Genomic DNA, 13,833 nt, shown 5'->3' on the forward strand with positions numbered 1-13,833 from the left:
CCCATCTATGCCAACATCTATGCCAACTACTGACCCATCTATGCCAACTACTGACCCTTCTATGTCAACTGCTGAAAACATCTATGCCAACTACTGACCCATCTATGCCAACTACTGACCCATCTATGCCAACTGCTGACCCTTCTATGTCAACTGCTGAAAACATCTATGCCAACTACTGACCCATCTATGCCAACTACTGACCCATCTATGCCAACTGCTGACCCATCTATGCCAACTACTGACCCTTCTATGTCAACTGCTGAAAACATCTATGCCAACTACTGACCCATCTATGCCAACTACTGACCCATCTATGCCAACTACTGACCCTTCTATGCCAACTGCTGACCCATCTATGCCAACTACTGACCCATCTATGCCAACTACTGACCCAATGTCAACTGCTGAAAACATCTATGCCAACTGACCCATCTATGCCAACTACTGACCCATCTATGTCAACTGCTGACCCATCTATGCCAACTACTGACCCATCTATGCCAACTACTGACCCTTCTATGTCAACTGCTGAAAACATCTATGCCAACTACTGACCCATCTATGCCAACTGCTGACCCATCTATGTCAACTACTGACCCATCTATGTCAACTGCTGACCCATCTATGCCAACTACTGACCCATCTATGCCAACTACTGACCCATCTATGCCAACTACTGACCCATCTATGCCAACTACTGACCCATCTATGTCAACTACTGACCCATCTATGTCAACTGCTGACCCATCTATGCCAACTACTGACCCATCTATGTCAACTGCTGACCCATCTATGCCAACTACTGACCCATCTATGCCAACTACTGACCCATCTATGCCAACTGCTGACCCATCTATGTCAACTACTGACCCATCTATGCCAACTACTGACCCATCTATGCCAACTACTGACCCATCTATGTCAACTGACCCATCTATGCCAACTGCTGACCCATCTATGCCAACTACTGACCCATCTATGTCAACTGCTGACCCATCTATGCCAACTACTGACCCATCTATGCCAACTGCTGACCCATCTATGCCAACTACTGACCCTTCTATGTCAACTGCTGAAAACATCTATGCCAACTACTGACCCATCTATGCCAACTACTGACCATCTATGTCAACTACTGACCCATCTATGCCAACTACTGACCCATATATGTCAACTACTGACCCATCTATGCCAACTACTGACCCATCTATGTCAACTGCTGAAAACATCTATGTCAACTACTGACCCATCTATGCCAACTACTGACCCTATCTATGCCAACTATGCCAACTACTGACCCATCTATGTCAACTGCTGACCCATCTATGCCAACTACTGACCCATCTATGTCAACTACTGACCCATCTATGCCAACTACTGACCCATCTATGTCAACTGCTGACCCATCTATGCCAAATACTGACCCATCTATGCCAACTGACTGACCCATCTATGCCAACTACTGACCCTTCTATGTCAACTACTGACCCATCTATATCAACTACTGACCCATCTATGCCAACTGCTGACCCATCTATGTCAACTGCTGACCCATCTATGTCAACTGCTGAATCTATAAATACTGACCCATCTATGCCAACTGCTGACCCATCTATGCCAACTACTGACCCTCTGACCCATCTATGCAACTACTGACCCATCTATGCCATGCCATCTATGTCTACTGACCCATCTATGTCAACTGCTGACCCATCTATGTCAAATACTGACCCTTCTATGTCAACTGCTGACCATCTATGCCAACTACTGACCCATCTATGCCAACTACTGACCCTTCTATGTCAACTGCTGAAAACATCTATGCCAACTACTGACCCATCTATGCCAACTGCTGACCCATTCTATGCCAACTACTGACCCTTCTATGTCAACTACTGACCCATCTATGCCAACTACTGACCCATCTATGCCAACTACTGACCCATCTATGCCAACTACTGACCCATCTATGCCAACTACTGACCCATCTATGTCAACTGCTGACCCATCTATGCCAACTACTGACCCATCTATGTCAACTGCTGACCCATCTATGCCAACTACTGACCCATCTATGCCAACTACTGACCCATCTATGCCAACTACTGACCCATCTATGTCAACTACTGACCCATCTATGCAACTACTGACCCTTCTATGTCAACTGCTGAAAACATCTATGCCAACTACTGACCCATCTATGCAAACTACTGACCCATCTATGCCAACTGCTGACCCATCTATGTCAACTACTGACCCTTCTATGCCAACTACTGAAAACATCTATGCCAACTACTGACCCATCTATGCCAACTACTGACCCATCTATGCCAACTACTGACCCATCTATGCCAACTACTGACCCATCTATGCCAACTACTGACCCATCTATGTCAACTGCTGACCCATCTATGCCAACTACTGACCCATCTATGCCAACTACTGACCCATCTATGCCAACTACTGACCCATCTATGCCAACTACTGACCCATCTATGTCAACTACTGACCCATCTATGCCAACTACTGACCCATCTATGCCAACTACTGACCCATCTATGCCAACTGCTGACCCATCTATGTCAACTGCTGACCCATCTATGCCAAATACTGACCCATCTATGCCAACTGCTGACCCATCTATGCCAACTACTGACCCTTCTATGGCAACTACTGACCCATCTATATCAACTACTGACCCTTCTATGCCAACTACTGACCCATCTATGCCAACTACTGACCCTTCTATGCCAACTACTGACCCTTCTATGGCAGCTACTGACCCATCTATGTCAACTACTGACCCATCTATGCCAACTACTGACCCATCTATGCCAACTACTGACCCATCTATGCCAACTACTGACCCATCTATGCCAACTACTGACCCATCTATGTCAACTGCTGACCCATCTATGTCAACTGCTGACCCATCTATGCCAAATACTGACCCATCTATGCCAATTGCTGACCCATCTATATCAACTACTGACCCTTCTATGCCAACTACTGACCCATCTATGTCAACTGCTGACCCATCTATGTCAACTACAGACCCATCTATGCCAACTACTGACCCATCTATGCCAACTACTGACCCATCTATGTCAAATACAGACCCATCTATGCCAACTGCTGACCCATATATGCCAACTACTGACCCTTATATGTCAACTGCTGAAAACATCTATGCCAACTACTGACCCATCTATGCCAACTGCTGACCCATATATGCCAACTACTGACCCTTCTATGTCAACTGCTGAAAACCATCTATGCCAACTACTGACCCATCTATGCCAACTGCTGACCCATCTATGCCAACTACTGACCCATCTATGCCAACTACTGACCAATATATGTCAACTACTGACCCATCTATGCCAACTACTGACCCTTCTATGTCAACTGCTGAAAACATCTATTCCAACTACTGACCCATCTATGCCAACTACTGACCCATCTATGCCAACTGCTGACCCATCTATGCCAACTACTGACCCATCTATGTCAACTGCTGACCCATCTATGCCAACTGCTGACCCATCTATGTCAACTACTGACCCGTCTATGCCAACTACTGACCCATCTATGCCAACTACTGACCCATCTATGCCAACTACTGACCCATCTATGTCAACTACTGACCCATCTATGCCAACTACTGACCCTTCTATGTCAACTGCTGAAAACATCTATGCCAACTACTGACCCATCTATGCCAACTACTGACCCATCTATGCCAACTGCTGACCCATCTATCTATGCCAACTACTGACCCATCTATGCCAACTACTGACCCATCTATGCCAACTACTGACCCATCTATGCCAACTACTGAAAACATCTATGCCAACTACTGACCCATCTATGCCAACTACTGACCCATCTATGTCAACTGCTGACCCATCTATGCCAACTACTGACCCATCTATGCCAACTGCTGACCCATCTATGCCAACTACTGACCCTTCTATGGCAACTACTGACCCATCTATGCCAACTACTGACCCATCTATGCCAACTACTGACCCATCTATGCCAACTACTGACCCATCTATGACCCATCTATGTCAACTGCTGACCCATCTATGCCAAATACTGACCCATCTATGCCAACTGCTGACCCATCTATGCCAACTACTGACCCTTCTATGGCAACTACTGACCCATCTATATCAACTACTGACCCATCTCTATGCCAACTACTGACCCATCTATGTCAACTGCTGACCCATCTATGCCAACTACTGACCCATCTATGTCTGAACTATGCTGACCCATCTATGTCAACTACAGACCCATCTATGCCAACTACTGACCCATCTATGTCAAATACAGACCCATCTATGCCAACTGCTGACCCATATATGCCAACTACTGACCCTTCTATGTCAACTGCTGAAAACATCTATGCCAACTACTGACCCATCTATGCCAACTACTGACCCTTCTATGTCAACTGCTGAAAACATCTATGCCAACTACTGACCCATCTATGCCAACTACTGCCCCTTCTATGCCAACTACTGACCCTTCCATGGCAGCTACTGACCCATCTATGTCAACTACTGACCCGTCTATGCCAACTACTGACCCATCTATGCCAACTACTGACCCATCTATGCCAACTGCTGACCCATCTATGTCAACTGCTGACCCATCTATGCCAAATACTGACCCATCTATGCCAACTGCTGACCCATCTATGCCAACTACTGACCCTTCTATGGCAACTACTGACCCATCTATATCAACTACTGACCCTTCTATGCCAACTACTGACCCATCTATGTCAACTGCTGACCCATCTATGCCAATTTACTGACCCTTCTATGGCAACTACTGACCCTTCTATGCCAACTGCTGAAAACATCTATGCCAACTACTGACCCATCTATGCCAACTACTGACCCTTCTATGTCAACTGCTGAAAACATCTATGCCAACTACTGACCCATCTATGTCAACTACTGACCCATCTATGTCAACTGCGGACTCTTCTATGCCAACTACTGACCCTTCTATGCCAACTACTGACCCTTCTATGGCAGCTACTGACCCATCTATGTCAACTACTGACCCATCTATGCCAACTACTGACCCATCTATGCCAACTACTGACCCATCTATGCCAACTACTGACCCATCTATGCCAACTACTGACCCATCTATGTCAACTGCTGACCCATCTATGTCAACTGCTGACCCATCTATGCCAAATACTGACCCATCTATGCCAATTGCTGACCCATCTATATCAACTACTGACCCTTCTATGCCAACTACTGACCCATCTATGTCAACTACTGACCCTTCTATGCCAACTACTGACCCATCTATGTCAACTGCTGACCCATCTATGTCAACTACTGACCCATCTATGTCAACTGCTGACCCATCTATGTCAACTACTGACCCATCTATGCCAACTACTGACCCATCTATGCCAACTACTGACCCATCTATGAAATACATCTATGCCAACTGCTGACCCATCTATGCCAACTACTGACCCTTATATGTCAACTGCTGAAAACATCTATGCCAACTACTGACCCATCTATGCCAACTACCCATGAACTACTGACCCTTCTATGTCAACTGCTGAAAACATCTATGCCAACTACTGACCCATCTATGCCAACTGCTGAAAACATCTATGCCAACTACTGACCCATCTATGCCAACTACTGACCAATATATGTCAACTACTGACCCATCTATGCCAACTACTGACCCATTCTATGTCAACTGCTGAAAACATCTATTCCAACTACTGACCCATCTATGCCAACTACTGACCCATCTATGCCAACTGCTGACCCATCTATGCCAACTACTGACCCATCTATGCCAACTACTGACCCATCTATGCCAACTGCTGACCCATCTATGTCAACTACTGACCCGTCTATGCCAACTACTGACCCATCTATGCCAACTACTGACCCATCTATGCCAACTACTGACCCATATATGTCAACTACTGACCCATCTATGCCAACTACTGACCCTTCTATGTCAACTGCTGAAAACATCTATGCCAACTACTGACCCATCTATGCCAACTACTGACCCATCTATGCCAACTGCTGACCCATCTATGTCAACTACTGACCCGTCTATGCCAACTACTGACCCATCTATGTCAACTACTGACCCATCTATGCCAACTACTGACCCATCTATGCCAACTGCTGACACATCTATGCCAACTACTGACCCATCTATGCCAACTACTGACCCATCTATGTCAACTGCTGACCCATCTATGTCAACTGCTGACCCATCTATGCCAAATACTGACCCATCTATGCCAACTGCTGACCCATCTATGCCAACTACTGACCCTTCTATGGCAACTACTGACCCATCTATATCAACTACTGACCCTTCTATGCCAACTACTGACCCATCTATGCCAACTACTGACCCATCTATGCCAACTGCTGACCCATCTATGTCAACTGCTGACCCATCTATGCCAAATACTGACCCATCTATGCCAACTGCTGACCCATCTATGCCAACTACTGACCCTTCTATGGCAACTACTGACCCATCTATATCAACTACTGACCCTTCTATGCCAACTACTGACCCATCTATGTCAACTGCTGACCCATCTATGCCAACTACTGACCCATCTATGTCAACTGCTGACCCATCTATGTCAACTACAGACCCATCTATGCCAACTACTGACCCATCTATGTCAAATACAGACCCATCTATGCCAACTGCTGACCCATATATGCCAACTACTGACCCTTCTATGTCAACTGCTGAAAACATCTATGCCAACTACTGACCCATCTATGCCAACTACTGACCCTTCTATGTCAACTGCTGAAAACATCTATGCCAACTACTGACCCATCTATGCCAACTGCGGACCCTTCTATGCCAACTACTGACCCTTCCATGGCAGCTACTGACCCATCTATGTCAACTACTGACCCGTCTATGCCAACTACTGACCCATCTATGCCAACTACTGACCCATCTATGCCAACTGCTGACCCATCTATGTCAACTGCTGACCCATCTATGCCAAATACTGACCCATCTATGCCAACTGCTGACCCATCTATGCCAACTACTGACCCTTCTATGGCAACTACTGACCCATCTATATCAACTACTGACCCTTCTATGCCAACTACTGACCCATCTATGTCAACTGCTGACCCATCTATGCCAATTTACTGACCCTTCTATGGCAACTACTGACCCTTCTATGCCAACTGCTGAAAACATCTATGCCAACTACTGACCCATCTATGCCAACTACTGACCCTTCTATGTCAACTGCTGAAAACATCTATGCCAACTACTGACCCATCTATGTCAACTACTGACCCATCTATGTCAACTGCGGACCCTTCTATGCCAACTACTGACCCTTCTATGCCAACTACTGACCCTTCTATGGCAGCTACTGACCCATCTATGTCAACTACTGACCCATCTATGCCAACTACTGACCCATCTATGCCAACTACTGACCCATCTATGCCAACTACTGACCCATCTATGCCAACTACTGACCCATCTATGTCAACTGCTGACCCATCTATGTCAACTGCTGACCCATCTATGCCAAATACTGACCCATCTATGACCCATCTATACAACTACTGACCCATCTATATCAACTACTGCAACTACTGACCCATCTATATCAACTACTGACCCTTCTATGCCAACTACTGACCCATCTATGTCAACTGCTGACCCATCTATGTCAACTACTGACCCGTCTATGTCAACTGCTGACCCATCTATGTCAACTACAGACCCATCTATGCCAACTACTGACCCATCTATGCCAACTACTGACCCATCTATGTCAAATACAGACCCATCTATGCCAACTGCTGACCCATATATGCCAACTACTGACCCTTATATGTCAACTGCTGAAAACATCTATGCCAACTACTGACCCATCTATGCCAACTGCTGACCCATATATGCCAACTACTGACCCTTCTATGTCAACTGCTGAAAACATCTATGCCAACTACTGACCCATCTATGCCAACTGCTGAAAACATCTATGCCAACTACTGACCCATCTATGCCAACTACTGACCAATATATGTCAACTACTGACCCATCTATGCCAACTACTGACCCTTCTATGTCAACTGCTGAAAACATCTATTCCAACTACTGACCCATCTATGCCAACTACTGACCCATCTATGCCAACTGCTGACCCATCTATGCCAACTACTGACCCATCTATGTCAACTGCTGACCCATCTATGCCAACTGCTGACCCATCTATGTCAACTACTGACCCGTCTATGCCAACTACTGACCCATCTATGCCAACTACTGACCCATCTATGCCAACTACTGACCCATATATGTCAACTACTGACCCATCTATGCCAACTACTGACCCTTCTATGTCAACTGCTGAAAACATCTATGCCAACTACTGACCCATCTATGCCAACTACTGACCCATCTATGCCAACTGCTGACCCATCTATGTCAACTACTGACCCGTCTATGCCAACTACTGACCCATCTATGCCAACTACTGACCCATCTATGCCAACTGCTGACCCATCTATGCCAACTACTGACCCATCTATGCCAACTACTGACCCATCTATGTCAACTGCTGACCCATCTATGTCAACTGCTGACCCATCTATGCCAAATACTGACCCATCTATGCCAACTGCTGACCCATCTATGCCAACTACTGACCCTTCTATGGCAACTACTGACCCATCTATATCAACTACTGACCCTTCTATGCCAAATACTGACCCATCTATGCCAACTACTGACCCATCTATGCCAACTGCTGACCCATCTATGTCAACTGCTGACCCATCTATGCCAAATACTGACCCATCTATGCCAACTGCTGACCCATCTATGCCAACTACTGACCCTTCTATGGCAACTACTGACCCATCTATATCAACTACTGACCCTTCTATGCCAACTACTGACCCATCTATGTCAACTGCTGACCCATCTATGCCAATTTACTGACCCTTCTATGGCAACTACTGACCCTTCTATGCCAACTGCTGAAAACATCTATGCCAACTACTGACCCATCTATGCCAACTACTGACCCGTCTATGTCAACTGCTGAAAACATCTATGCCAACTACTGACCCATCTATGCCAACTACTGACCCTTCTATGGCAACTACTGACCCATCTATATCAACTACTGACCCTTCTATGCCAACTACTGACCCTTCTATGGCAAATACTGACCCATCTATGCCAACTGCTGACCCATCTATGCCAACTACTGACCCTTCTATGTCAACTGCTGAAAACATCTATGCCAACTACTGACCCATCTATGCCAACTACTGACCCTTCTATGTCAACTACTGACCCATCTATGTCAACTACTGACCCATCTATTCCAACTGCTGACCCATCTATGTCAACTACTGACCCATCTATGCCAACTACTGACCCATCTATGCCAACTACTGACCCTTCTCAGCTAAATTGAAGTCTCTTTCCAATGTTCGGTAGCATTCCATCTTTCTCTGACCTTCGAACTCAATCCGCCAATAGTTGATGTACAGTATGCGTTTTTATTATTCACCTGCAGATGTCAACATTTTGCCATTGGGGGTCACTCTCTGGGTTAAGGGGTCACTCTCTGGGTAGACACTGCTGTCCATAAATGCTCTCTCTCTCTCTGTCTCTCTCTCTCTCTCTCTCTCTCTCTCTCTCTCTCTCTCTCTCTCTCTCTGTCTCTCTGTCTCTCTCTCTCTCTCTCTCTCTCTCAATTCAATTCAATTCAATTCAAGGGCTTTATTGGCATGGGAAACGTGTTATTATTGCCAAAACAAGTGAGGTAGATAATATATAAAGTGAAATAAACAATAAAGATTAACAGTAATCATTACACATGCAGAAATTGCAAAACAATGAAGACATTACAAATGTCATATTATACATATATATATATACACAGTGTTGTAACAATGTACAAATGGTTAAAGAACACAGGGGAAAATAAATAAGCATAAATATGGGTTGTATTTACAATGGTGTTTGTTCTTCACTGGTTGCCCTTTTCTTGTGGCAACAGGTCACAAATCTTGCTGCTGTGATGGCACACTGTGGAATTTCCCCCAGTAGATATGGGAGCCCCAGGACCAGCTTGCTTAGGGGACTCTTCTCCAGGTTCATCTCTCTGTAGGTGATGGCTTTGTTATGGAAGGTTTGGGAATCGCTTCCTTTTAGGTGGTTGTAGAATTTAACAGCTCTTTTCTGGATTTTGATCATTAGCGGGTATCGGACTAATTCTGCTCTGCATGCATTATTTGGTGTTTTACGTTGTACACAGAGGATATATTTGCAGAATTCTGCATGCAGAGTCTAAATTTGGTGTTTGTCCCATTTTGTGAATTATTGGTTGGTGAGCGGACCCCAGACCTCACAACCATCTCTCTCTCTCTCACTCGATTCTCTTACGAAAGTGTGCTCTCTCTTAAGTTGTTGCTCACCATGCTCTATTCCCCTCTGCTATTGGCTACTACTGTGATATGTGGTTGTCTTTAGATGAATGCACTAACTGTAAGTCACCCTGGATAAGAGGGTCTGCTAAATGACTCAAATGTAAAAATGTGAATGGAACTCGGATCTCTCTCCCTGTATATCCCTAGCAACACGTCCTCCAGGTGGTTGCCACGTGGATGAGTTCCAGTGTCGCATGGACAGCCTGTGCATCCCCATGCGCTGGCGCTGCGACGGGGACACAGACTGCATGGATCTGAGTGATGAGAACGACTGTGAGGGAGTGACACACATGTGTGACCCAGCCGTCAAGTTCAGCTGCCGGAACTCTGGTGAGTGTGTGGTGGCCTTTTCAGCCCTCAAGTGCAATTGGCTAACCACGCTATCTTCCTGTCTCTTCCTCTTTGCTATTAGCTAACTGTTTGGCCTTTAGTGTTTTAGTCAGATCAGTCAGTTAGGATTCAGGAAGTGTGTTCAAGCTCTGGTGTGTGCCATGGTCTTTTTTGTCCTCGTGAGATTAGTCAGTGACAAGTCACGGAGTCTTCATGCCGTAAATAATAGCCATGTCTTAGGGCAAGTATTGTCTGGGCGGACACACACACACACACACACACACACACACACACACACACACACACACACACACACACACACACACACACACACACACACACACACACACACACACACACACACACACACACACACACACACACACACACACACACACACACACACACTTCAAAGAGCTTGTTATCTCAAGGGGCTTGTGGTGAAGAATATGACAACCATCTGCTCTCTGAAAACGAGGATGGCCTTGTTTGACCCTTGGACCCCTTGGTTGACTCATGCGTGACCCCTGGATACACAGGGGATTAACACGGCCAGCAGCACTCACAAACAGACTGAATCACTGTAGTTATTTAGATTTATTTCATAGCAGCGGTCACAGTATGCCATATCAGCCATCACAAACCATCTCAAGGGCACATCTATGTTTCTCTATTAAGAGTTGAATTTACCAGATTTGTTGTCTCTTTTCATGTTGTCATGATGTTTCATTGTCCCTCAGCCTGTTGTAACAATAAGGCCTGGGTGTGATGTTGTCTGGTTATCTCCTCAGCCTGTTGTATCAATAAGGCCTGGGTGTGATGTTGTCTGGTTATCTCCTTAGCCTGTTGTATCAATAAGGCCTAGGTGTGATGTTGTCTGGTTATCTCCTCAGCCTGTTGTATCAATAAGGCCTGGGTGTGATGTTGTCTGGTTATCTCCTCAGCCTGTTGTAACAATAAGGCCTGGGTGTGATGTTGTCTGGTTATCTCCTCAGCCTGTTGTATATGTAAGGCCTAGGTGTGATGTTGTCTGGTTATCTCCTCAGCCTGTTGTAAAAATAAGGCCTGGGTGTGATGTTGTCTGGTTATCTCCTCAGCCTGTTGTATCAATAAGGCCTAGGTGTGATGTTGTCTGGTTATCTCCTCAGCCTGTTGTATCAATAAGGCCTGGGTGTGATGTTGTCTGGTTATCTGCTCAGCCTGTTGTATCAATAATGCCTGGGTGTGATGTTGTCTGGTTATCTCCTCAGCCTGTTGTAACAATAAGGCCTGGGTGTGATGTTGTCTGGTTATCTCCTCAGCCTGTTGTATCAATAAGGCCTAGATGTGATGTTGTCTGGTTATCTCCTCAGCCTGTTGTATCAATAAGGCCTAGATGTGATGTTGTCTGGGTATCCACTCAGCCTGTTGTATATGTAAGGCCTAGGTGTGATGTTGTCTGGTTATCTCCTTAGCCTGTTGTATCAATAAGGCCTGGGTGTGATGTTGTCTGGTTATCTCCTCAGCCTGTTGTATCAATAAGGCCTAGATGTGATGTTGTCTGGTTATATCCTTAGCCTGTTGTATATGTAAGCCCTAGGTGTGATGTTGTCTGGTTATCTCCTTAGCCTGTTGTATATGTAAGGCCTAGGTGTGATGTTGTCTGGTTATCTCCTTAGCCTGTTGTATATGTAAGGCCTAGGTGTGATGTTGTCTGGTTATCTCCTTAGCCTGTTGTATATGTAAGGCCTAGGTGTGATGTTGTCTGGTTATCTCCTTAGCCTGTTGTATATGTAAGGCCTAGGTGTGATGTTGTCTGGGTATCCACTGAGTCTGTTGTATATGTAAGGCCTAGGTGTGATGTTGTCTGGTTATCTCCTCAGCCTGTTGTATATGTAAGGCCTAGGTGTGATGTTGTCTGGGTATCCACTCAGCCTGTTGTATATGTAAGGCCTAGGTGTGATGTTGTCTGGTTATCTCCTCAGCCTGTTGTATATGTAAGGCCTAGGTGTGATGTTGTCTGGTTATCTCCTTAGCCTGTTGTATATGTAAGGCCTAGGTGTGATGTTGTCTGGGTATCCACTGAGTCTGTTGTATATGTAAGGCCTAGGTGTGATGTTGTCTGGGTATCCACTCAGCCTGTTGTATATGTAAGGCCTAGATGTGATGTTGTCTGGTTATATCCTTAGCCTGTTGTATATGTAAGCCCTAGGTGTGATGTTGTCTGGTTATCTCCTTAGCCTGTTGTATATGTAAGGCCTAGGTGTGATGTTGTCTGGTTATCTCCTCAGCCTGTTGTATATGTAAGGCCTAGGTGTGATGTTGTCTGGGTATCCACTGAGTCTGTTGTATATGTAAGGCCTAGGTGTGATGTTGTCTGGTTATCTCCTCAGCCTGTTGTATATGTAAGGCCTAGGTGTGATGTTGTCTGGGTATCCACTTAGCCTGTTGTATATGTAAGGCCTAGGTGTGATGTCGTCTGGGTATCCACTCAGCCTGTTGTATATGTAAGGCCTAGGTGTGATGTCGTCTGGGTATCCACTCAGCCTGTTGTATATGTAAGCCCTAGGTGTGATGTTGTCTGGTTATCTCCTCAGCCTGTTGTATATGTAAGGCCTAGGTGTGATGTTGTCTGGGTATCCACTGAGTCTGTTGTATATGTAAGGCCTAGGTGTGATGTTGTCTGGGTATCCACTGAGTCTGTTGTATATGTAAGGCCTAGGTGTGATGTTGTCTGGTTATCTCCTCAGCCTGTTGTATATGTAAGGCCTAGGTGTGATGTTGTCTGGGTATCCACTGAGTCTGTTGTATATGTAAGGCCTAGGTGTGATGTTGTCTGGTTATCTCCTCAGCCTGTTGTATATGTAAGGCCTAGGTGTGATGTTGTCTGGGTATCCACTCAGCCTGTTGTATATGTAAGCCCTAGGTGTGATGTTGTCTGGTTATCTCCTCAGCCTGTTGTATATGTAAGGCCTAGGTGTGATGTTGTCTG

At 45.6% G+C, this 13,833-nt stretch overlaps 1 protein-coding gene across 1 annotated transcript in view; it reads left to right on the forward strand.

The window, feature by feature from the left end:
- Positions 1 to 13,833, forward strand: part of LOC124032265 (low-density lipoprotein receptor-related protein 1-like) — a 265,328-nt gene that overhangs the window by 138,550 nt on the left and 112,945 nt on the right. Inside the window, exon 22 of the mRNA XM_046344528.1 lies at positions 10,680 to 10,862. Within this exon, the coding sequence (XP_046200484.1) occupies positions 10,680 to 10,862 (183 nt within the window). The remainder of the gene's footprint in view (positions 1 to 10,679; positions 10,863 to 13,833) is intronic.

This window comes from Oncorhynchus gorbuscha, linkage group LG03 (genome assembly GCF_021184085.1).
Source record: "Oncorhynchus gorbuscha isolate QuinsamMale2020 ecotype Even-year linkage group LG03, OgorEven_v1.0, whole genome shotgun sequence".
NCBI lineage: Eukaryota > Metazoa > Chordata > Actinopteri > Salmoniformes > Salmonidae > Oncorhynchus > Oncorhynchus gorbuscha.